The 26,155-nt window shown below is 35.8% G+C and overlaps 1 protein-coding gene across 4 annotated transcripts in view; it reads left to right on the top strand.

Moving 5' to 3' along the window:
• CFAP61 (cilia and flagella associated protein 61) overlaps positions 1-26,155 on the top strand; it is a 139,442-nt gene that overhangs the window by 12,813 nt on the left and 100,474 nt on the right. For 3 of the 4 annotated variants that reach the window (XM_039325868.1, XM_039325869.1, XM_039325866.1), the window contains exons 7-11: positions 4,208-4,340; positions 8,418-8,571; positions 10,793-10,860; positions 12,907-12,981; positions 23,520-23,707. In XM_039325868.1, coding sequence (XP_039181802.1) covers positions 4,208-4,340; positions 8,418-8,571; positions 10,793-10,860; positions 12,907-12,981; positions 23,520-23,707 — 618 coding nt within the window. The remainder of the gene's footprint in view (positions 1-4,207; positions 4,341-8,417; positions 8,572-10,792; positions 10,861-12,906; positions 12,982-23,519; positions 23,708-26,155) is intronic. The other variant, XM_039325870.1, reaches the window with a different exon arrangement.

Genomic DNA, 26,155 nt, shown 5'->3' with positions numbered 1-26,155 from the left:
ATTAGCTTTTACAATTTATTTTATTTTGTGAGCTACTTTGGGAAGACTGTTCACAAAGATGACAAAAAACTGAATTCAATTAAATAATTAATATTCTTCTTAAAATAGTAAGAAAGTCTTGATGAAATATATAGGAGTCTTTTGTGAGCCATAGCGTTAAACCATTATTAACACTTATTGGTAAATGTATCATCTCACCATTCAAATATTTGCTACAGGTACTAAAAAGACCTCTTAATTAATCTCCCCATAAATTGTTTATTTCATATTCTAGGAAAAGTATAAAATACATTATTGCTAGATATGAAGAAAGAAAATCCATGGGATTTATTTATTGATTGATTATTAAATTTATTTGCCACCAATCTCACTTTTGCAGCAATTCTGACTGCCTTACAAAATAATAAAAAGGCAGCAGAAAATGATTAAAATTACAAAAAATTAAATAAAGACTAAAATCCAAGAGGACAGGCGACATAGAGGTGGGGATCTTCTCTCTATGCCGTTACAGCCGGTCCCAGCAGAAAGCATCCCTGTCAGGACCCCAGGCCAGCCTGCAGAGCCAGGTTTTAAGGCTCTTCCTGAATTCAGGCCAGGAGGGTGGGAGCTGATCTCATCTCCAGTGGGAGAATATTCCAAAGAGTGGGGCATATGGTATATAAGACTATATCTTTCCAACAAACTAGATGGATTCCTATTGAAACAAGTGAGAGCTATTTAGTATTTTAATAAAAGAGGCATGGAATCAGAAAAGAGAAGGCAATATTTACTTTATCAGCACAATGAGATCTTCATGCAGTCATGAAAAGGCAGGCAACTTATATTGAATAACATGGCAAGGTATTTCTTTTTTTTCCATATTTGATTATCTATTTTTTAAAAAACAATATTTATGACAAGGTTCTTCATGTTTAACCTTGTCTGACCAGTATTACAACTTGCAAATTCATCTAAAGAAGTTTTTGGGAATGAGTAGGAGTGTGTGCTTTTTTTCTGATTAAACAGTGATGTCTCTTTCCATATTCCCACAGCTGCTTCAGAATCTTTTCCAAGGGCATGCTCACACAATATGTGGAGGCAATTGGGAGCAGATCCTGAAGCAGCTGTGCAAGCCTGGAAGAAGATGCAGCTGCTTTAGTGGTTCAAAAAAGGGGCCAGACATGTTACAACATATTTCTCTAGAAAGTCTGCCAGCCACTTTCAAGATCACAAAGATTTCCAGCTTGAAATAAATAATAATTATAATAAATAATGGCATGCAGTTCTGAGAAAAGATATCACTACTTGATAGCTCATAAAATGCACACATATCTTGGACTGCATATTTTTCTAAATATTATATGTAGTTACAGAGCATAGCACACATGCTTCAATATGAGAAAATGATTGCTAACAAGTGGTGTCAGTTCTGTTTTTATGGAAAAGTACATGTTTGTATTATATATCTCTGAATTTTACTGTAGTCAGTAGCACATACTATAGATACAGTGTGTGTATGTGTATTTAGATACATGTATACATGTGTATACATATACATTTATAAATTAGAAATCCTGAATTGTTCAATAAGCAAAACCAAGATACTAAATTATATTCCTTGATATAATCAATCTGTATATTCCACTTTCCTAATTGACTTACGGCTTAATAACTAGTTAGTTTGTGACTTCATATGAGAACAGTTCCCATTTCAAAATGTCTCAGACTAGTGCAGAATGAGAAGTCAGAAGATATGCAGATAGAATTGTACTGATATAGCAAGTGTAGTTTTTATTTGTATAATTTTGGTATGCCATAGTTTGACATAGTATGGAATATTTCTGTCTAAGATTTCTGGACACCCTAATTTTCATAGCAATTTAAAACAAAAACTTTGTCCATTGGTAGCATTTTAAAGTGATAAAATGTTAAGTAGTTAATGAATGTTGATCAATATTGCTAACCAATAATAACAATAATACAATATTTGAAAATAATCCTTGTCTTTAGTGTCATATATGAACTTTCAGCTTAATTAAATATGAATAATAAGTCAGTTTGATACATACTGCAAATAGTTGCATGTTCCTGAGATCAGTGGGTCTCTGCAGACTCAGAACTTGAACTTCAGATTAATTTAATTCAGGGGAAAACTCTCAAAACATTTTTTTTGTCAACCCGAAAATGTAAATTTATGCTATTTCTTAGGCAAGGCTCTCTGACTTTAGAAATATTAGAGGCTAAGGCCAGACTCAGCAAAAAGTCATGAAGCTAAAGAATTCATTAATGTAAAATTCTTCACTGAATGCAATGAAGTAGAGCTACAGTTTTGATAATAATTATTAATCTACCCCATAGCTTTGTCTCTGTCTTTTAAGTCCTGACATTGCTTTTTTTTTAAAAAAAAAAAAATCAGAACAAGGTTTATCTGTTCCACTCACATTCTAGTCTGATTCTTTACTCTTCTTTATGATCCTTGACTTGACCAGGCCAGGAGTCTTCTTCAAAAACTATGTTTCCTTTTTATAGCCCTGTTTTCATTTTATGTAGTCTCTCTTCCCTTTTATTTCTCAGTCTTTTTTAAACTTATGTATTTAACTGAAACTTATGTATTTAACTGAAACAAGAAAAGTCAATATAAATAAATCTATGAAATAATTTGGCATATCTCCTGCAATCATGTTTCATTGTATTGCACAATTATATATAAGATTTAAGCCAGAAGAATACTGTATCAGTTCAATTTTTAAAATCCCCTAGATTTCTAATGCTTTCTCTTTACTTTATGACATATGTGTTCAGAAACTCCCCACTTTTACCCTAATCAGATTGTTATAATAATGCCAAATGACTTCTGGGGCATTCAGTTACAACAGTATTTTTATTTTATCTCGGAGCTGGTTGTTCCTGACAGGCACAAAATATCATATTTCATTCCAGAAATCTTTCTGCTGTGTTATTGAATTTTAAAATAAGACATTTTTATATGCAATACATTCTTCATAACTGGAAGGACAAGCTTTATTATAAATGTAGCTCAATCAAGTAAAGGTATATTTCTAAGTTGCTAGTTTAAATAAGACTCCATCCACTCAACGCTTGTTTAAATATGTGTTGTATTTAATCTGTCTTGTTGTGTGCTGACAATTTGCACAGCTCATGTTTAGATAATAATCAGTAACCAGATTATATTTGCATTTTTAAAATTCTTTTAACAGCCTTTACACTATTTGGTCCAATACTATTTGGTCAATATAAAAATATTAGATTAATTTTAATCATAGGATTAAAAAGAGATTTGCAGTTATTTTGACTATTAATTCTACCAGTGGATTGGTTAACAAACGAAGAATAGCTGTGTTAATGGGTAATCTGAATGAAAGACTTTGATTTGGTGCTACATGTTTGCTGTTAAATCAGAACTCTGCCATTGTTGTTCTTGTTAATTGCAAAGACGTGTCTGACCCATCGCGACCCTATGGACAACGTTCCTCCAGGTCTTCCTGTCCTCTACCATCTTCTGGAGTCCATTTAAGTTCACACCTACTGCTTCAGTGACTCCATCCAGCCACCTCATTCTCTGTCGTCCCATTCTTCTATTGCCCTCAATCTTTCCCAGCATTAGGCCCTTCTCCAGTGAGTCCTTCCTTCTCATTAGGTGGCCAAAGTATTTGAATTTCAACTTCAGGATCTGGCCTTCTAAAGAGCAGTCGGGGTTGATCTCCTCTAGGACTGACCGGTTTGAACTCGCAGGAGTCTTCTCCAGGGGACTTGCAGGAGTCTTCTCCAGCACCATAGTTCAAAGGCCTCAATTCTTTGTCGCTCAGCCTTTCTTATGGTCCAACTTTCACATCCATACATTGCAACTGGGAAGAAAAAAAACTCTGCCATACTATGATGTAAATCCAAACACTGGTAGCTGTGATTGTACTGAAGAAAGATGTACTGAAGATAGGCTGAAGAAAGACATTTTTCTTGTTTCTTATATTAATTTACATATTATTGTGTTAGGTCTTGATATTAAAATGGATTAAGTAGTTTGCCTCTGTTATAACCATCTAATTTAGGAAACTACCATCTCTGCATAAGATTTTATCTTATCTTGCAAAATGTCCATTTATGAAGTTTATTGATACCTTTTTTTAACAATTATACTTACATTATTTAAAACAAAAATAGAATCCTAAATTATTTTTTGTTATTCTTAAAAGGATAATCTCATTTGTAGGGTAGAAGACCACGATGATCTCATTCCGATCTTTTCACGGCATAATGATACTCTAAGGCAGACTTATGGAGACTATTTCCTCGCTGAACTGATAGAAGCTCAAGATGAAAATAATCTTGCTGTGGTTTGTGAGGTATGACTTTGATGGTAATAGGGAGTTACTAGATAAAGTACCTGTCTGGTTTTTTTAAATGACAAATTGGATTCATTCAAGATATCTCATAATATTTCACCCCTAGTTTGAATAGGGTTGAAATGGCTCCCTATCATTTTATCTCCATAGGGAGCAGATTTGATTATGGAAGATTGTCTGCTATTTAAAAAAAAGGCTTCTTTGGGTTCTAAACTTCTAGAACTTCAATTAACTACAACTCCTTAAAAAAAAGTAGAGATATAAGTATATCCCATCTTACTCAAAACAGATTATTTGGCATGTTTTATCTTTTATATAGAGCTCCAATTCAATTTCCTTCTAGGCTTTATTTATATTACATGTCAGATAATAATGTTGAGATTTGCTACTGAAATGGTTCTTTTATATTTTGTCATTATTCAAAAACCCAAAGAAATAGACATATATTGGATGGGGATACTATTATCAGCTATTGGATGGGGATACTACAGCTAGAGATGCTAGCAGGGGAATGCTAATTTTTGGTTTAAAAATATCCCCAAAGTTAGGCCATTTGCACTGTATCAGAGGCAGATTGAATATGTCAAGATTCAAAACCGTATTTCAGTAATTGTAAGAATTACTGAAGATGAAATAATCTAATTCATTCTGGATGGAGTTTGACAAAATAAGGATTCAACTGGCTTTTCAGACCCCAATCCTGCACAGTTGCACGTGAAATCTCTTTGCCATACTGCTTGGAGAGATATGTAAGTAAAATATTACATATAATTAAGCATCAAGTCTGTTTTGATTGTTGAGCTATGATATTATATTAGAGGATAGGTTGTTACAATAAAAATATGTACTTTTCCCTCAGAAATGAATTGATTGTATTAATATATAATATAATAATACATAACAATAAATTGTATTGCAGGTAAACAATATTTTTATTGTAGTGTTTGTCAGATGAGAGTTGTGCTGGCCTGTCATCTGTTTTTATGTTGAAATGTTCAGCATTTTATTACTCACTTAATATTTTCATAGTAAATTTTTTTTAAGTAGATATACCATATGATTAATTGTTCCATATATACAAAAGGCATAGGAGTTTAACTGAACTACACTCTATTTAGAAGTCTCCATTTTACCGAACATATAAAGAAATATTTTCCTTTGCAGTAGGATGGGAGGAACATCCCTATTTCATTTAAGAAGTGAAAAACCTCTGGCTTTATTTAAAATTTTAATTTAATAATTTACATCTTCAGGGAAAGTACTTTTTAAAAGTCTTTTCAAACACCTTTGATTCATTAATTAATTAACTGACAGAATTTTACCACTCTTCTTGTGCCCTATCCCCTATAAGTATGTGCCTAATAACTCTGCATTGTTCTGCAAGGTATTTGTCTATCGTTTAGTCTTAGCTCTGGGTTGTTATGCTAATGATTCATGCATCATTATCAACCATCCTCTGTTTATTTTTGGCAGAAATAGGAAGCTCACTGGTTGCAATGTAGCCTACCAATGCCAGTTTTTGCAACTTCCTGGATTTGGCCCCCCACCCAAATTGTGGCAAACTGGCAATTTCAATGATCTGAGCTTTTGCATTTAAAAAAAATAAATAAAATAAATACTCAAATAAGTATATTACATCTTGGCAATGCACCATTCAAAACAAGGAAGACTGATGAAATCAGTCCTGCTTCTCCAACACCAGCACTCTGTCACTGTCATTCACCCTTTAGATCAGCTTTTGGAAACTGAGCTTTAAAAAATGTGTCTATGAGTTGCTAAAACCTTGGCTCCCTCCTCCTGGCATAGATTATCCAACTGTGGTTTACAAATTATGATTTTTTTTAAAAAAAAAAAATTCTAACCATTCTGCCTCAAACAAAAGCCAAAGCCCAACACATGATGTGTAGGGAGTAAATTATGCAATCCTAATCTGCAAAACAGGATAAGAACTATGAATAATATTCAAATTTCAGAAAATCAGTACAAAATAAGATGAAATCAGAGTCAACAAGGTTTTGTTTGTTTGTCCATTTATTATATTGGTTTATCACCAATATAATGAGTGATAAACAAATAAGTGATAAACATAGAAGTAATAATACAACAAAAGAAAAATAATGAATAACAACATAAATAACAATGACACAGTAACAACACAATGGCACCCAAGGGCAACAATGACACATTATAATTATAATGGCACCCAAGAATATTTTACCTTTGCTTCAGCTTAGGGGTGGGTTGTGTGATACTTCCCATTAAGAGATGGATGGAGCCTGTTTAGAGCAATTTTATGTAGGTCTGTATCTCTTTTTACATGACTTATTTTTAAACATCTGATTATTCTCACTGGCCTATTCTGAAACCGCTCTAATTTGTCTGGATGCATAAATTGAATTGCCAATATGTCTAGTGCTTAAATTGAAATCTGACCAATACAGAATAAAGTGGACTATTATTTATTGAGATCAGGAAACTATTTCAATATGGCTCTAAGAGCAGCTACATTTTTCTTTGATTCTTCATCCCTTCTCCCCCTCCCCAACCAATAACTCAAATAATACCAGCAGCAACTATTGTGAAACTGAGGACTAAAATGCACTGATTTTGAGGGTACAAAGATTGGGAAGGTTGTTGTAAAGCACATAGATTATAAGTATCCAGAATTCATAAACATTGGGCTTTGGAAAAAGAAAGAAAGAAAGAAAGAAAGAAAGAAAGAAAGAAAGAAAGGAAGGAAGGAAGGAAGGAAGGAAGGAAGGAAGGAAGGAAGGAAGGAAGGAAGGAAGGAAGGAAGGAAGGAAGGAAGGAAGGAAGGGAAAAGAGGGAAGGAACAAAAGGAAAGAAAGAAAGGAAGGAAAGAAAGAAAGAAATGAAGGAAGGAAGAAAAGGAAAGGAAGGAAGGAAGGAAGGAAAGAAAGGAAAGAAGGAAGGAAGGAAAGGAAGAAAGAAGGAAGGAAAGAAGGAAGGAAACAAAGAAAGAAAGAAAAAGAAAGGAAGGAAGGAAGGAAGGAAGGCTGGGGGATTCTGGGAGTTGTAACCTGCATATCTTAAAGTTGTTAAGCTTCAGAAATAGCGCTTTATTATCCAAAATCAGAAGGCAATACCTTTTGAGGAGGGGGGATTAACCTATTTTACTAGAAGGCTCAAGCTTTTGGGATCCAGAGCTCCCTTTATCGGGTGCTAAATTGATACAGGATTTGATGGGGGGGGGGGAAAGAGGAGAAATACAGAGTAATTATGTAGATGCAGAATGCATGCAAAACAAATTAAAAGCGTTCACTGCCAAACTGCTCCTACAGGTTGTCCTCAATTTGCGACTACAACGGAGCCCCAAATTTACATTGCTAAGGGAGACGTTTGTTAAGTGGGTTTTGCCCCACTTTATGACTTTTCTTCCACATTAGACATGGTCATTAACTTCCCCCATTGACTCCGATTCTCAGAAGGTCGCAAAAGGGGATCGTGTGACCTCACAACACTGCAACCGTCATAAATGTGAGTCAATTGTCAAGCACCTGGATATACATCATGTGGTGCTGCAACAGTCGTAAGTGTGAAAAACGGTCCTAAATCACTTTTTTCAGTGTTGTAACTTTGAACGGTCACTAAGCCAACAGTTGAAAAATCGAGGACTACATATAATGTGTTTTTTTAAAAAAAAAACCCAATGTGCCATTGTGCCCACATTATAAATAATGACAATAAAAGTTATTTTAACCACATGATTGAGCCATGACTTTTTTGACCCTCAGGTGGATGCCTGTCATCTGACTACCCTGTCATCTGATTAAATGGAATAGTATGTCTACAAGTATGGCTGTTCTTAAAATTAAGTCTGGAAATCATGAGATTAAACTGGAGTATGTGAGCTGTTTTTCATATCTGGTACATGGCTTTGAAGCCTGAAAAATTATCACTGATAACACAAAAATAATCAGTGCATATAGTTATCTGTCAGAGGTCCTCTTGCTATATTATAAGGAAGGAGCATGAATTTTAGTACAAGAAGTTAAATGGTATCTTATCTTATCATATCTTTTGGAAAAAACACAGCATTTTTAATGGATGTTTCAGGATAATGGCTTAGCAGTGGGGTTCATGAGTATATGTTCTGAAGTGAATGTTCAGCTGCTTCATGACTGCTTTGACTTGAATCTTTTCCACGGACTTTGCAAACCACATCCAGATGATATTCTTAAACCACCATGCATTTCAAGTGAAATTACAGGTGAAATCAAAATATTTTACAAAATTTAATTTAGTGGTAGAAAATACATTGGGCTAATACATTTCCCAGCAGGGTGATAATACTCTTTAAAATTTATTAGTAATCAGTTCCATAAAGGACAATGTGCATAAGAGACTGTATAAAAAGTAAATACTAGCTATCTTAACTTTGGGAAAAAATAAAATTTATAAAATAAATTATGTTAGATCAACTGACATTTTTAATAATAGCTAGTCTTTAACTTTCTTAAAAGTATATTAGAAGATTTAAAACTCAACTGCTGATCCCATATTCCTTGCAAGTTTTTGGAAGATTCCTGCTTCAGTGGGATATAACTCTGTAGCAGATAACTCACAGTTTACATGCCTTTGGGTCATCTCTCTATCTAAGAATGTGGTACATATTTCCAAGACCAGCCATTCCCCCTGTTGGGATAAATATACTCTATGGAGGTGTGATGGCTATCTTGGGCCCAGCAAAATAAAGCCATAATCCGGCCTGCAATCTTAAAAAAAGTCACAGGCACCTGCATGTCTCGTATTCTCTATAGTTGAAACAACTAGCATTTGGCTAGTTCAAGATGATGGGCAGAGGTGGAGCAACAGATAAATGTGGGTTGTGGACAAAAATATGTTATATGCTCAGTGACCACTGGATCGCAGCAAAAAGCTTTAGTGATGATGCATCACATTCCTGCAAATCTGATCTGACAACACTGATACTGATATCATGTGTGCTCTTTTAAATCCCCCCCACAACAAAGATTCCAAGTTCCCACTATTTTATATGTGTGCAGCTTTCAGGTATCAGAAGAGCTTTCCTCCCTCAAATGTAGTTACTAGCTCTTTAATTGATCACAAATGTTGGGATAGAATGATCTATCTGAGAGATTTTTCTTGCACCCAAGCAGCTGTATTTGGTTCCTTGTCCCCTTGTTTTAGGTTTTGACTAATGAAGAGATAATATTAAGAAATTTGCAATTATCACAAATGTATAAAAAAAAATTTTATTAAAAGTTTTAAATTTTTTTTACAATATATAACCCAAAACCCTCCCACCCCTCCCCCCGTCCCCCACTTCCCAGAGCAGATTACAGGGTTACAAATAAACAATCATAATCTAACTAACATTACCCAACTCTTCTAACAATCAAATCCATAACATACTTTAACTCCTTTTTCAAAACAAATATTAACAAATTAAAAATAATAATATAGTTAAACCATAAGTATAAACCATAATTTATACTAAAATAGTATAAATTCAATCATATTAAACTATTAACAATAACCTAAAATCTACTCGTAAGCAAGATAGTACTTTTCAGTCTCATATTTCTTTTGAATATAATCAATCCATCTTCTCCAGACCGAAATGTATTTTTCTTGTGAATGGTCCTTCAAATAAGCGGAAATTTTCACCATTTCTGCTAAGTTAGACACCTTAAGTATCCATTCTTCCATTGTAGGCAAAGAGTTTTTCTTCCAATTTTGCCCCATCAATAATCTTGCAGCTGTTATAAGATTCAACATCAAATTAATTTCTTTAACATCAAAATCAACCGTAATACCCAACAAAAATAATTGTGGAGTAAACTTTATCTTTCTCTTAAAAATCTTTTGAATGTTCCACCAAATCTTAATCCAAAAATCTTATATATCTCTACAAGTCCACCAAATATGAAAATAAGTTGCATCTGAGCTTCCACATCTCCAACATTTAGGCTGTAAATTAGGATACATGCGGGACAACTTTTGGGGGTCCAAATGCCATCTATAAAACATTTTATAAAAATTTTCTCTTAAATTTTACGCTTGAGTAAATTTTACATTTCTAACCCAAATTGTCTCCCATGTATCCAATAAAATTGGTTCTTGAATATTTTGAGCCCATAAATGTATAAAATTTTTAATTTGCAATTATCATGAATTTATAAAAATATTATCTCTGAAGTTTTGAAAACTATAATGGATAATTATAAAAAATGGAGTAGAGTTTGTTAGACACGTCTACCTAGAACAGGAGAAAGTATTGTTAAGCTTAAAGGTATTTCATTCTGAGTAGATTTGTTAGGACTCCACATTTCAAAACTCATTCCCCTGCCGAAAGTTTAAAAAATGTATAGAATTGAATATAAAAATCAGTTCACAGTGTAAGAAAACTACTTACTTTATAATATATTTTATGCTTTATTTTCTCTTACCCCCATTTCCCCATTCAGAAGACGAAAACATTAGCTTAGGAAGTCAAAGAGAAGAGATTATGGATACCCAGAGTATAGATATCCAGGTAAATATGAGCAGGAACACCCTAATGCTGAAAATTAAATCTTCCTAATGAAGTCTGACTTTCATATAGCCAACTAGCAAAAAGCACTAAAATATTGTGCCTGCCAATTACAATTTTATAATTATAGCCAGGTTTACGTACTTTTTCATGGTTACATTTAAGTAGAATCCATGGATATGAATGTACAGTATGTACAATTACTGTACACATTAAGATAGCTGCTTCTGATGACATGGTTTCTAGTAAATTATTAAATTATCATTAGGATTTTTGCTGCAAGAGGCTAACCTAGCCTTTTCCAAAAACATTTGTATATGTTACCATTATATCTGATGTCTTATAATAACTTTATCTGAATTAAGATGAAAAGTGTATCTATACGTTACATAGCTATCCTAAAAGTGTTGAAATGTTAGCTTTGTTAGATTGTTCCAGACTGGATTGTTTGAAAGGTCTGCGCATCCTTTTTAAACCTCCAAACAAACCTTTCATTTCCGTATGTATGTCAGGTCAAGGCTGGGGTAGATGCTTTTGGATGCCATCCAAGGAGAATGAGAGTTGAATTAGATTATCTGAACTCTGCCCTGGCCTTCTTATACAGATCCATCACTGGCATGACAGATGATGATTTCCACAGCAGATGTGACACTCCAAGCAGCACTTCTCACCATCAGCAAATAGATACTTTCACCCATTCTAATTATTCTCCCACACTCGGCCAACCTTTTCCCCATTATCTGACAGAGATGGGTGGTTAAGAAATGTGAAATATAAATAAACATAAGAATGACCAGTTAATATTTTTAAGGCAAAGGTCACACTGCATACATGCCAGTGAGAAAGGCATACTTAAAAAACCAAATAAAACAAAATACAGGATTAGATGAGTCTTTAGTTTGACTCAGAAGGATTGATTATACATGGAACAAGCCTTGAAACATTCTGAGTCTTCTGACCATAGAAAATAATAAAAGTTGAAACAAACCTCTAGCTCTCTTCTTTTTCGTTTCAGATCCTCAAGGTAGTGAGCTGTTAATCTATACTATTTTTCATACAATTTGAAAAAAAGTGACCAATGAGATATCTTTTTCAAAATTAAATGAAAATATTGGTTAAAATTCCATGGTTCCTTGCTTGGCTGTACATGGATAGAGACAATAAAAAAGGATACTTGAAATTGTTTATGTTCAACATTAAAACAGAAAAAAATATTATTCTAATATTTTACTGCATTTGCCAAGTAGTTTTCCTCAAAATCAACAAGGAATTTGAATTTTCAGCATGTATATTGAACTCAGTATCAGCAAGAACATGTGCTGAGTTCATTGCAAGCATATTATACACAGAAAGTCAATGGTTTTTTTCTATGCTTGATCATAGCCAAAAGGTCAAGGTGGCCGCAGCAAGCTGGACACAGTGAGATGGCTGCAGCCAGCCGGATTTGGCAAGTTGTCCCATTCCATCTTCATTTAGCAACCACAATTGGACCGGTAACTGAGTTGTTAAATGAAGCTGTTGCTAAGTGAAACCAGTACTTATCATCTTGCTTCAGCTTCCTTTTGCTTTTCAGAAGGTTGTAAATGCAAGGATTGATTATAAAATTACTTCTTTATCACTGTTGTAATTGTGAGCCATTGCCTAACAAGGAAGTTGCTAAATGAGGACCACCTGTACACACTGTTAGGTGATGAGAACTCCTCAGTTCTAAAGCATTCTACATTGTGCAGAATCCATATTTGCAAAGATAGATGTTCCAAAAACTTTATGTACAATCAAGCAGTCCTTATCTCTCATTATTTTCATGTTTCAGAATATTACAATATTATTATTGTAATATAATTATTATTGTAATATAATTATTACAATAATATGGACTAGATGACCTGCAAAGTCCTTTCCAACTTTATTATTATTGTTACTGTTATTGTTATTATTATTATTGATTAGCTATGAGCAGAAACACAAATATTTTTTTCAGGATGTATCAGAAAAGAATAATTGCTCTTAACAGACTTTTCCCCTCCCCTCCAATTTGTATTCTGACAGAGAATCAGCAAAATTGGAACTATCTTTTCCCAAGCTTCAAGTGTAAATGCAATGCTATCAAAAGAAAGTATTCAGGCAAGTCTTCTAAATCTGATATTTTGCACTCTTAATTGTTTATATCCTGCTTATTTATATTTTCTACGTCTAGGTTCATTTATATCTTCTAAACCTAACTTAAGAACTAGACAAGAGTATATGAATCATGTGTAGCACTAAATTATAGTGGTGGCCGGACAATTTTAGCAATGCATGCCAGTATGATGATTTCTGATGCTAAGTCATAAATTTGTTATAATTCTAGCTTTTGGGAGCACCTCTGTCTCATGGTGCTTGAATTCATTTCTTTTATATTTTTAAATGTTTTTCTTATTTTAATTATCTGTAATTTCCTCTTAATATTTTTTATTTCAAAGTTTATTTCTTTTCTTACCATTATTTTCTGTACATTCTGAATTCATTGTACTTTATATAAAGTGTAAGATTATAATCCTATTTTCTGTAAAACGTGACTATTTGCTTTATTATATATTCATTCAAAATCATTCTAGAAGAATATAAATTTGAATCAAACTGGTTTAAATTTTCCATTCATGTATAAAGGATCACTACCCCAAGTTCCCTAGATTGCATAGAATATTTTAAAGCATATTAAGCTCTTAATATTTTAAATTAATAGGAGCTGAATCTTGGTCCCTGAATTTGGATATTTTTTTCAGCTCTTATGAAGAATGTATAAGAATTTCAGGAAAAATGAAATATAGTAGAGATCATGTTTCCTTGGATAATTTCTCCCTTCCTTTATAAAACAAAAAACAATGGCCTGGCCACAAAAAAAATACATTGTCATGAGGCAGAGAGTAGAAGGTATGGTATTTTTCTTGGAAATAGAGATGATGATGAAGGCAAACCTCACATTCCTACTAATAAATAGAAATGTAACTTCAGCGTAAGTTCTGTAAACTTCAAGACAGAAGCTTTAACACTGAAGTTTACAGAAAACCCACACACAGAGATCAGTATTTACATTTTGATTCTCACCGCCCATTGGAGCACAAAATGGAAGTAATCAGAACCCTACACCACTGGGCTGAAATTTTGTCTACAAGTGAAGAGGGAAAAGAAAAAGAACTAAAACATGTCAAGCAATCCCTCATAACTTATGGTTATCCTAACTGGGCCTTCATCAAATCCAGAAAAAGATCCAGTAGGAGCTCTTCCATTACAGACAAAGAAGAGAACAACAAACAAAGCAACATTATCGTTCCATAGGTTGCAGGAATATCTGAAAAGCTCAGGAGAATTTTCAACCAACACAACATACATACATACAAGAATACATTAAGGCAGAAGCTCATTCATTCCAAGGATAAAACACAGAGACAAAAAGATAGATAGATAACCTTTATTGTCATTTTTTACTGTGGGCACAATGGCACACATTAAAAATGAAATTTAGTTGCTTGCTCTCAAAGTGTACACATACATAACATACATTGAAATATACTATATACAACATATGTATAGACCTACACCCTTACATATAAGTAACATATAAATATTAATCACTGTCCATCTTGAATATATAATGGAAGGAAGAAGCTTTAGAGTTCACAAGGTTAATGCTGTATGGAACAAAACTGTGACTGAATCTGGATGTTCTGCTTCGGATACTCAGAGCCTCCTCCCAGAAGGTAACAAGGAAAACAGGTCATAAAGAGGATGTGGTGTCCCAGACAATCTTACGGACCCTGCTCAAGCTTATGTGCTATGTCCTGGATGGAAGGGAGGGAACTGCCAATAATCTTTTCAGCCATGATTACTACTCTCTGCACTGCCTTCCTATCTGAAGCAATGATGTTTCTAAACCAGATTGTGGATGCTGTATGACAGGATGCTCTTGATTGTCCCTCTGTGGAAAGTGGTAAGAATAGGGGAAGGAAGATGTGCTTTTCTCATGTGACATAGAAAATGCAGGCGCTGCTGTGCCCACTTTACCAGTGTCTCACTGTTGAGCGACCAAGCCAGCCTACTTGTTAACTGCACACCCAGAAATTTTATGCTGGTAACCATCTCCACAGATGAATCATTGATACACAGAGAAGTGTAGCTGTCCCTGCCTTTTCTGAAATCGACAATGATCTCTTTGGTTTTTCCAGTATTTAAAACTAGGCTGTTTTCCTTACACCAGTTCACCAAACCTTCAACCTCCTTGCGATAAACACCCTCATTGTCATCATGAATAGGGCCCACTATTGTTGTATCATCTGCGAACTTCACAATATGATTGGTGGCAAACCAAGCACAACAGTCATGAATCAACAGAGTGAACAGCAGTGGACTTAGGACATAGCCCTGAGGAGAACCTGTGCTCAAGAAAATGGTGTTAGAAATATTTGTTCCAGCTTGCACATATTGGGGCCTGTTTGTAAGAAAATCAAGAATCCAGTTGCACAAAGGAGTGTTTAATCCTAAAAGGCCCAGTTTGTCTACTAGATGCTGGGGAATGATTGTGTTAAATGCCAAACTAAAATCGACAAACAACAAATGCACATGAGTATTTCTTTCCTCTAAGCTCAGATGGAGAACAGAAGAAATAGCTTCCTCCGTAGAGCAATTTGGTTGGTAAGCAAACTGAAGTGGGTCAAATGCTGGTGGGAGGCTAGATACAATAATGTCCTTTATCAGCTACTTAAAGCATTTCATAATGATGGATGTTAGTGCAACCGGACGGTAATCATTGAGGCCTGTAATTGTGGACTTTTTTGGCACTGACAAAACGATGGCCATCTTAAAACATGATGGGACCACTGTCTGCTGCAATGAGAGATTGAAAATATCTGTGAGAAGGCAAGCCAGCTCATCTGCGCCTTCCCTAAGAACATGTCCAGGGATATTATCTGGGCCTGCTGCTTTCCGAATGTTAACTTTCTGCAGTGTTTTCTGAACAAAGGTGACATCAAAGCTAAGCATTTGTTCGTCAGGATGGGACACAGCTTTCCTAACAGGAGTGCTATTTGATGCCTCAAATGTACCAAAAAATGTTTCAGCTTGTTTAGGAAGTCTGTGTTGTCCTCGCATCTTGATGGAGCCATCTTATAATCTGTAATAGCCTGGATTCCTTGCCACATTTGCCTGGTGTTTGTTGGGTCCTGAAAAAAATTCTGAATTTTCTGGCAATGGGCTTGCTTTGCACCTTTTAGGGCACTTTTCAAATTAGCTCTGGCTGATCTAAGTGCCAGCGTATCGCCTGATTTAAAAGCCACATTTGGTGCTTTCAGCATTTTGCAGATCTCATAAGTCAGGCACAGTTTTTCATTCGCCCTCACAACAATGCTCTTAAGAACAGAGACATCTCTATGCACTTTTGGATATATGCAGACACTGTGGTAGCATACTTCTCAACATTTATATGTTGGTTATCACTAGCTGCTTCTTTAAACATGCCCCAATCTGTGCATTCAGAGCAGCCTGAGCAATGTGATATATGCAATACAATGCCGTAAGACATTTGCAGATCTGTACGTTGGTGAAGCAAAAAAACCACTTCACAAGCACATGGCACAACATAGCAGGTCAAACCCATCAGGACAAGATTCAGCTGTCCAACTACATTTGAAAGAAAAAGATCACTCTTTTGAAGACAGCAAAGACCACATTTTGGATAGAGAAGATCATTGGTTAGAAAGAGGTGTAAAGAGACCATTTATGTTAACATTGGGACCTCTCTGAACGGAGGATTAGTCTACACTTGCAGCAGTGCCAAAAAGATTCCACAACCAAATGCACCCTGAGGGCAAAGATAAACCTCCAAGTGGCCTCAAGAACTCTCACAGAGAGTGCTAACAGACCAGATGACTGTAAAGAAATACAATCCTTCCATCCCCCCCAATCCAGTCAGAACCTGTCTTTTCATCCCCCACCCCCACCCCCAGTTTCAACTGTCAGTACCTATCCTTCCATCCCTCCCTCCCCCTCCCTGCCATCACAACTGATGAAGTTTCTGGGATGAGAAACAAAACATTTTGTTCTTCCTCAAGAAAAAAAACAGTCCAGTTGAGGTTTTTGTTTTTGTTTTGTTTTTTATAAAAGAACACTTTTTGAGACAACTGTGACCTGGATGACTGAGAAACTACAGACCGTTTAGATTTCCACTACTTTAAATTTATCCTTGGGCATTCTCAAGACTTTATATATTTTATCCCAGGTTAAACTATGTTTTCTTTTAAATGTAAATAACACAGGATTTAGGACAGAAAAATAATTATGGACATGTACAAAAATTGTGTAGGCTTCCTAGGATTCCTGCCTTATTTGTAAGTTTGTATTTGTTATTTGTATTTGTTATTTGCAAGTAAATCAATCCTGGAGATTTTCTCCCCAAAAGATGTGCACACATAACATTGATGCATATGAGTATGCAAGAACTCTCACACTCCCCAAAAGAAAATAATAATTTAATGACTTATTATTGATTAAAGTTAGTTGCCTTTAAAATGAAGCATCCTATTCTTGTAAGTGACCGTTTGTGGTTATATACAAACACCAATCATTTTCACATGGAAACTACGTATATAAAAGGACACATACACAATTCTAGATAGAAATTACAAAAATCTGAGTGGAGTATCCTTAAACTATATGTCTCTCTTTAGTTAAGCTCCCATTCAGTTCGAGGCTCTTATTACCAGGAAATTAAAAATAGGAAGCTTCTGTGATAGAGAATGATTTGTTTACTTCAACATTCTCCATCTAAACTAAGGAGGAAAATAAATCTTTAAGATATTGTGCTTTTTCTGTTTGGAAAAGGAAATATCAAAACAATCTAGGGATCAAACCAGTGGTGTGGGATTCAGCCAATTCGCACCACTTCGGCAGAACCGGTAGCTAATTTTTTGTTGCCCAGGCCCAGAATGGACTTCCAGAAGTGGCATCCACACAGAGAACCTGTTGTTCACATATTTGAATCCCACCACTGCATCAAACACAAGAAAACTCATGCACTCTCACTCTGTAGTTAAGTCTCACTGAATTCAGTAGTTCTTCAGATATACATTCATACTCAAAGAGGAAAACAACCTAAGCGTCCCCTCTTTTTGATTCACTGATTAATGGTGAATATCTGCAGTAAAGAGCCACCCATGGAAGCTGTTATGATGATCCGGATTTTCAAAATCCTTATTTATGTGAAGAACTTAAATGGATAAAGTATTCTCGCCACCACAAACACTTAGAGGACATCAGACGAGGAGAAATCTGGTATTCTAGTATTTTCCATCTTCCATGACATTACAGCAGTGGGTTCTTCCCTTCTCCTGTGTCCCTTTCTGTCAGCAAATTTGCACTTTCTGCTTACTGTTTTCAATAGGATCTTCTATTTCAATAGTGTTTCTACTTTCAGCTAAAGTAAAGTGATATGTCCACTTTTGAGAGGCATTTATTAGAGAAAATCCTTATCTTTGGGAAAACTTGTCCAATCTCATACAAATATTGTTTGAGATTAATTTGATCCAGAGAATATAGTAATATTGAGTATATTAATCCTGTAGCTCATTTGTTGTGGGTTTTTTTTTAGTACTGTAACAAATTTATCTGAAGTGAGCATCACTACCTTGAGCGTCTTGATTTACTTTCTCCTTATTGCAAATTCAGTAGGTTCTCTTCCAATACACTCTTTCAAAAACTATTTCTTATCTTTGAAATGCAGACTTGTCAATACATTATTAGGATATTGTAAATGTTTCCATTATTTTTATTTTCCTATTAATCTTGCTTAAAATTATTCAGTAAGATGTTTTGATTCTAGATGCATTTCTTCTAGTACATAGGAATTCTGTAGTTTATATCACTGGTTTAAAAATAATTTATTTAATTAAGGGTGATTAGTAGAAAGAATTTGCTGGATCTTGCTGGTTGGCTGGTATATAGTAAGATACTGTAGAAACTTCTGATCTACCATTTAACTTAGTATTTTGAGATTTCAAAATATACATCTTCATTACCATAAGAGTAAAGTCACATTTGTTGACTTCATGTATTTCCTTATTAGAAAAATTAGCATGACAGATTTTGTAAAAATATCCACTTTTCTTGCAATAATTCCATTGAACCCCCTTAGCAGGATATGAAAAAAGAATTTCTCCAACCACTGACTCTGTTACATTGCCTGCTTTTTTAATATTAATTTTTTAAATATTTTTTCTTCATAGCCATATAAATATTTTATTTTATTTTATTCATCATTTATACCATGTTAACTTTATATAAGCTCATTATCTTAGTTTCTTCCATAGCTCTGTCTATTCATGTTCAAGAAGCACAGCTATTATTGTTTATTATTATTTATTTGAATTTATATGTCCCCCCCAACTTCAATGGATTCTTATGTTTTCTAAAGTAAGCTCCAAAACTAAATGTTCTCAAATATGGACCATAGTTTTTTTCCAATTAACTAATCTGTCATATTTTCAAAATCATCCAAATCAATTATGTCTGTTAAAATAACAATGTATTGTAATATTGATTCTTTGATCTTTTGTTCAGACCAGTGAAATTTATCATTTACTTTTACATCACTACATGTACTTTTACATTAAAAATATATGAGGGTCATCTTATCTACCAACTACTAAGAAAAAAGTATAAAATACGTGCAGCTTTTTTTTTTACTTTTAAGGAGTAAGTCGTGCACATTTTCTTGCTTTTCTTTCACAATGCAAAGAGATCATTTTGAAACATCTGAATCCAAACAGAAGGATTCTGTTAATTGGAATATTACAGAATTTCCAATTGGAAACTCGCACAGGCTTCAGATAAATGCAGCTGGAAGGTTCACAGGTAAAATCATCCTTCATTACCAAAATATTGTTTCCCTGTAACTAAAAATAATGCATTTATTCAATCAACTTTCCTAGTAATTGAAGGTAAAAAAAGATGGCTGGTCTCTCCATGTGTATTCAAATGTGTTAGCAAAGATTATTTTATTTACATATTTGATTTTGGCAATGACTGACTCCATACTGACTCTAGGTGGATTATAAAATAGACAAATGAAGAACAGATGGCAAATCCAGCTAACAACCCAAGACATATGAAAACATAGCCAGTAAAAGATTCCACCCACCCTAGCCCAAGCCTGTGAGAACAGTCTCATTTTTAAGGTCCTCTGGAACATCATTTAGGGTAGAAACCATCTGGATCTCAGGGGGAACCACATTCCAGAGGATGAGTGTTGCAACAGAATAAGCACATCTCCTGGGTCTTGACAGATGACACTGTCTGACTGAAGGAACTCAGACTGCATCAAACCAGTATCAGCCAAGCACATAATAATAATAATAATAATAATAATAATAATAATAATAATAATAATAATAATAATAATAATAAAGTTGGAAGGGACCTTGGAGGTCATCTAGTCCAACCCCCTGCTCGGGCAGGAAACCCTACACCATTTCGGACAAATGGCTGTCCAGTCTCTTCTTAAAAACTTCCAGTGTTGGAGTATTTACTGCTTCTGGAGGCAGGCTGTTCCACTGATTAATTGTTCTCACTGTCAGGAAGTTTCTCCTTAGTTCTAGGTTGCTTCTCTCCTTGATTATTTTCCACCCGTTGCTTCTTGTCCTGCCTTCAGGTGCTTTGGAAAATAGCTTAATTCCCTCTTCTTTATGGCAGCCCCTGAGATATTGGAATACTGCTATCATGTCCCCCCCCTTGTCCTTCTCTTCGTTAAACTAGACATAACCAAGTCTAGCAACCGTTCCTTATATGTTTTAGCCTCCAGTCCCCTAATCATCTTTGTTTGCTCTTCTCTGTACTCTTTCTAGAGTCTCAACATCTTTTTTACATCGTGGTGACCAAAACTGGATGCAGTATTCCAAGTGTGGCCTTACCAAGGCATTGAAGAGTGGTATTCATACTTCGCGTGATCTTGATTCTATCCCTCTGTTAATGCAGCCTAGTACTGTGTTGGCCTTTTTGGCAGCTGCCGCACACTGCTGGCTCATATTTAACTGATTGTCTACTAGGAATCCGAGGTCCCTCTCACAGTTACTACTATTGAGCATGGTGCCACCTATGCTGTACTTGTGCATTTGGTTTTTCCTGCCTAAATGTAGAACCTTGCTTTTTTCACCATTGAATTTCATTTTGTTAGTTAGTGCCCAGTGTTCAAGTCTGTCCAGATCCTTCTGTACCTGAAGCCTGTCTTCTGGAGTGTTGGCTATTCCTGCCAGCTTGTTGTCATCTGCAAATTTGATGAGTTCCCCATCTATCCCTTCATCCAAATCGTTGATGAAGATGTTGAAAAGTACTGGGCCCAGAACAGAGCCCTGGGGCACCCCACTACACACTTCCCTCCATATAGATGCAGTTCCATTGAGGACCACTCGCTGAGTACGGCCGGTCAGCCAGCTACGGATCCATCTGGTGGTGGTTCTGTCTACCCCACATTTTTCTATCTTGTCAAGTAGTAGGTTGTGATCTACTTTATCAAATGCCTTACTGAAGTCCAAATAAATTATGTCCACAGCATTCCTCTGAATGAATGAATCAATAATATAGCTAGTACAACATTTAGGGTAAAGCTTACTTCAGTTAGGATCAACTTCATAACTTGCTACACAGCTAACCTAGAACCTTCCACTGTCCTGAACTTGACCCATACTTTGGATTGCTGAATCCATTTTGGAGTGGTAAACTTCTATTTTCTATAAAGCTCCCAACCTATTTCTTTATCAATCCTAAGGATATGTATCAGAAGCATTTTCCAAAGAATCAACTTTAGGTTAATAGCATGTCTCTTGCATTATTTTCAATATAAGAAATTTAAAACTAAAAAAAAAAACTTCCAAAAATTTGAGTTTAATTAGATGTTGTAGCCTCCACACTGACAACATTCTGTAGTAATTCTACACTTGTAGAAATTTGTAAGGCAGCCCCATATTTATCTATTATATTTGTCCCTGCTTTTACACATCACTAAAAAAAAACAGGTCTCTGAGGCTGCATGTCTTCAAGTATATACAATTCAACACTTTTTCTTGTATTTTTCTCTTCATTAGAATTGACTTGTGTATATACTGTATTCCATTGCATGGATTGCTTGAAACTAGACATTTATCAAAAAGGTTCATTCAGAATTGGTTTTGTAGAAGTATCTAGCTTCACTTTTTTCTTATTTGCTGACTGAAATTTGAACTAATAGAATTAATAAAATGTAGCAGGGATGGCTTTCCTCATATAAAAATACTAGACAACCGATGATCCACTGCATCATCCTTTCAGAAAGATTTCCTTACCAGATTCCTCAATGACTTCAACAATGACAGAACTGCCCCCCCTGAAAAAGTTGGGATACATTCAAAGATGTCTCTGCCTTGAAAATAGCCCATGTTGGACTATACATCACAGTCAAACATCAGCACAGGACATGTTTTATGACATTTTGTATTACGTGATAAAATTGTTTTATAATAATTTTTATGTAATAAAATGTTTTCTAAAATTTGCCAAATTCCAATTTCACATGGGTCCCAGATTTTGGATGCATTCAGTAAATTAGCCCTTGAGGTATCTTGGAATTTATATCCTGCCATTACTATTTTGATAAATAACTCAAGGTAGCTAGTATACCTAATGCTCCATTCTTCTCCTACTTCCTCACAACAGTTGGCCTGAGAGAGAGTGACTTGCCCAGGTCTCCCAGTTGCCTTTCATAATAATAATAATAATAATAATAATAATAATAATAATAATAATAATAATAATAATAAAGTTGGAAGGGACCTTGGAGGTCATCGAGTCCAACCCCCTGCTTAGGCAGGAACCCTACACCATTTCAGACAAATGGCTGCCCAGTCTCTTCTTAAAAACTTCCAGTGTTGGAGCATTCACTGCTTCTGGAGGCAGGTTGTTCCATTGGTTAATTGTTCTAACTGCCAGGAAGTTTCTCCTTAGTTCTAAGCTTCTCTCCTTGATCAGTTTCCATCCGTTGCTTCTCGTCCTGCCTTCAGGCGCCTTGGAGAATAGCTTGACTCCCTCTTCCTTGTGGCAGCCCCTGAGATATTGGAACACAGCTATCATGTCCCCCCTCGTCCTTCTCTTTGTTAAACTAGACATACCCAATTCCAGCAGTCTTTCCTTATATGTTTTAGCCTCCAGTCCCCTAACCATCTTTGTTGCTTTTCTCTGTACTCTTTCTAGAGTCTCAGCATCTTTTTTTACATCGTGGTGACCAAAACTGTATGCAGTATTCCAAGTGTGGCCTTACTAAAGCATTGTAAAGTGGTATTAATACTTCACGTGAACTTGATTCTATCCCTCTGTTAATGCAGCCCAGCTCTGTGTTGACTAAGATGGGACTAGAACTCACAGTCTTTTGGTTTCTAGCCTGTTGCCTTAACCACTACATCAAGCTCACTCTCTTTTAATATGTATTTTATTTCATTTTAGTTTATATAGTTCTAGTAGTATATAGATATAAGATGATGCATATTAGCAGTTATATATCCATATTCTACTTTTCAAGACAAAGTCTCAAAGCCTTTTTGAATAATATTGTGGAACTCTATTATAAATTAAACCAAGCTTCTCTTTTTTATTGCTTCTTATTGCAGAAAGAGGAAATACTTGCTCAGGTTTCATTAGAACTATCATTAGAAAATGCCGAAAGTAAGGATCTGAAAGCAACTGAACAACCATCTATTACTAGTTTTGAAAGACAACCTTTCCATCCTCTATATAAAGGAGAAGTAAATGCCTTTTGTATTCAGCTCTTTTGTATTGATGAGCAGCATGAAACAAGGCAAGTACATATTTAAATACATGATATGAAAACAATTTAAGGGTAGCAATGATCCATAATTTATATTATTGATCTTAGTAATATTTACTTGAAATAGTTATATCTTGCCTATCAAGCTTTTATAAGATCAAGCTATTTATATCGTATAGGTAGGTAGAAAAAAAGTAGATGGACAGTCCACTGTACAGAGAAATTTAAATGTAAGTATATTGTTGGAACTAGGAAAATAAATATTACTTTTCTGATAAAAGTGGTACCAGTCTTTACTTACATAGGAACATTGAATTGAGATAGCAGCCATAGAACATTGCAGGAAAGGGAGCTGATCTTGCTTCCTGTGGTACTATTACTATAATCCTAGCAATTAACTGACATTTTCATTCTGGAAAAAAAGAGTCAGGATAACTTGTCTGTAGCTCCTAGTCCCCTGTTCAGGAATGTGTGCAGCAAATTGTGATGTCAACAAAATAATGATATATGGGCAGAGACATCATCAAACAAATGTCACTATGATGTACAGAATTTGTGCCTACTCACTTAATTTGTGGCTTTTATGTGATGACATTGATACCATTGACCATGATATCCATCTGATTCCCTGGCTAGAGTTGGGGCATAGTATTATGCTGGTATTTCCTTCCATTTCTAGGGTCAGTTCCAGTCAGTATGGTGATATAAGAGGCTATGTGAATAACCCTGAGGAATAGGAAGAACCACAACCAACATAACATCAGATAAAATAAATTTGAATGCAAAGCAAAAATGTAGTTTGAGAAAGTATTTTAGACTTGACCCACCTCGTTCTCACAAAGATAAAGAGTGAGAGGAGATGCATGTTCATATACGCAAGATTGTGTATTGTAATCATATAGTGAAAGTAGTAGCTGCATTTATACCTTTGGCTTTCTAGTTTGGTCTACCCCAAAAGGCTGATGGATGCCAGGAGAAGTCTGCCTATGGCCTTTCCTATGGGGTCCTTCAGGGCTTGACTCACTCTCCATTACCATTTACATCAGGGGTGTCAAACTCGCAATGTCACATGACGTGTCGCGACGTATCACAACTTTTTTGCCATTGCTGGCAATGGGGTGGGTGCAGTTTTGTTATGATGCATCTGGCCCACAGGCCAGCAGTTTGACACCCCTGATCTACATGAAAACTCTGGGTGAGGTCATTCAATGGCATGGGGTGAGGTATCATCAATGTACTATGACATTCAGTTTTATTTCTCTGTTTCCAGACAGCCAAATGACATTGAAGAGATTGGGTTTTAGTGCCTAGAGGCCATAGGGGTCCTAATGGGACTGAACAGCATCTGCATAGGATGAAAAGGCTTTAGATCAGTGGTTCTCAACCTTTCTAATGCCGTGACCCCATAATACAGTTCCCCATGTTGTGGTGACCCCCAAGTGGGTGTGGCCACCAATAAGAGGGAGTAGGACAGCTAGGGAAAAGGGAAAAAAATGGCGGACAGCGTGGTTTGGCGACCCCTGTGAAATGGTCATTCGACCCCAAATGGGGTCCCGACCCACAGGTTGAGAACCACTGCTTTAGATCAACTCTAGCAAGAGACTGTGGCTTTGGGTATCAGGGCCTCCTGGTTCTGCTGATTTTCCCTCCATAGTTCTGGACGGGGCTGCACTACTCAAGACAAAACCAATATCCAACTTTCGTGTCCTCCTCAATGCACAGTTCCTGTTTGAACAGCAGCCATGGCCTGGGGGGGACCTTTGCACAGCTAAATGTTATGCACCTCTTATGCTTCTTCCTGGATTAAGTGGCACAGTATATAATAATTTATTCTTTGGTCACCTTCTGAGTAAATTAATGCAAGGCACTCTACATACAGCTATCCCTAAAGAACATCCAGAAGCTTCAGTTATTTCCAAAATGCAATAGTCTGGGCCAGTGATGGCAAACCTTTTAGAGACTGAGTGCCCAAACTGCAACCCAAAACCGACTTATGCATTGTTGGGTGCCGAATGGGTGTGGCCCATTGGCTGGGCATGGCCAATTGGGTGGGTGTGGCCTATTGGGTGGGCATGGCTGCGGTGGTAATGGCAGACTGGGTAGGATTAAAAAGTTCAATCAATCAATTCCAACTTTGCAAGATCTTCCCTCCCGCGCGAGAAGTTGAAATTGACTGATTGATTGAACCTTTTTTTTTTTTTTGCACATGGCAGCGGAGACCTAAAGCGAAAAGGTTTTATAAAACCCAGCTGAAGGCTAGGACTGGGGCGACAGCGCGCGTGCCCACAGAAAGGGCTCTGTGTGCCACCTCTGGCACCTGTGCCATGGGTTCGCCACCACTGGTCTAGGCAATTATGGGAGGCTTTTTGTTACACATCTGCTCCACACTCTGCACTGGTTCCAAATTTGTTCCTGGATATAGTTGAAAGTGATAATTATCATCTAAAAAGCCATTCATGATAGGGGGCCAGAGTGTCT

This window comes from Crotalus tigris, unplaced genomic scaffold (assembly GCF_016545835.1).
Source record: "Crotalus tigris isolate CLP2741 ecotype Arizona unplaced genomic scaffold, ASM1654583v1 scf7180000024339.11422700, whole genome shotgun sequence".
Lineage (NCBI taxonomy): Eukaryota > Metazoa > Chordata > Lepidosauria > Squamata > Viperidae > Crotalus > Crotalus tigris.
The sequence above is the reverse complement of the archived record's forward strand: the minus strand, read 5'-3'. Positions and strand labels throughout refer to the sequence as shown.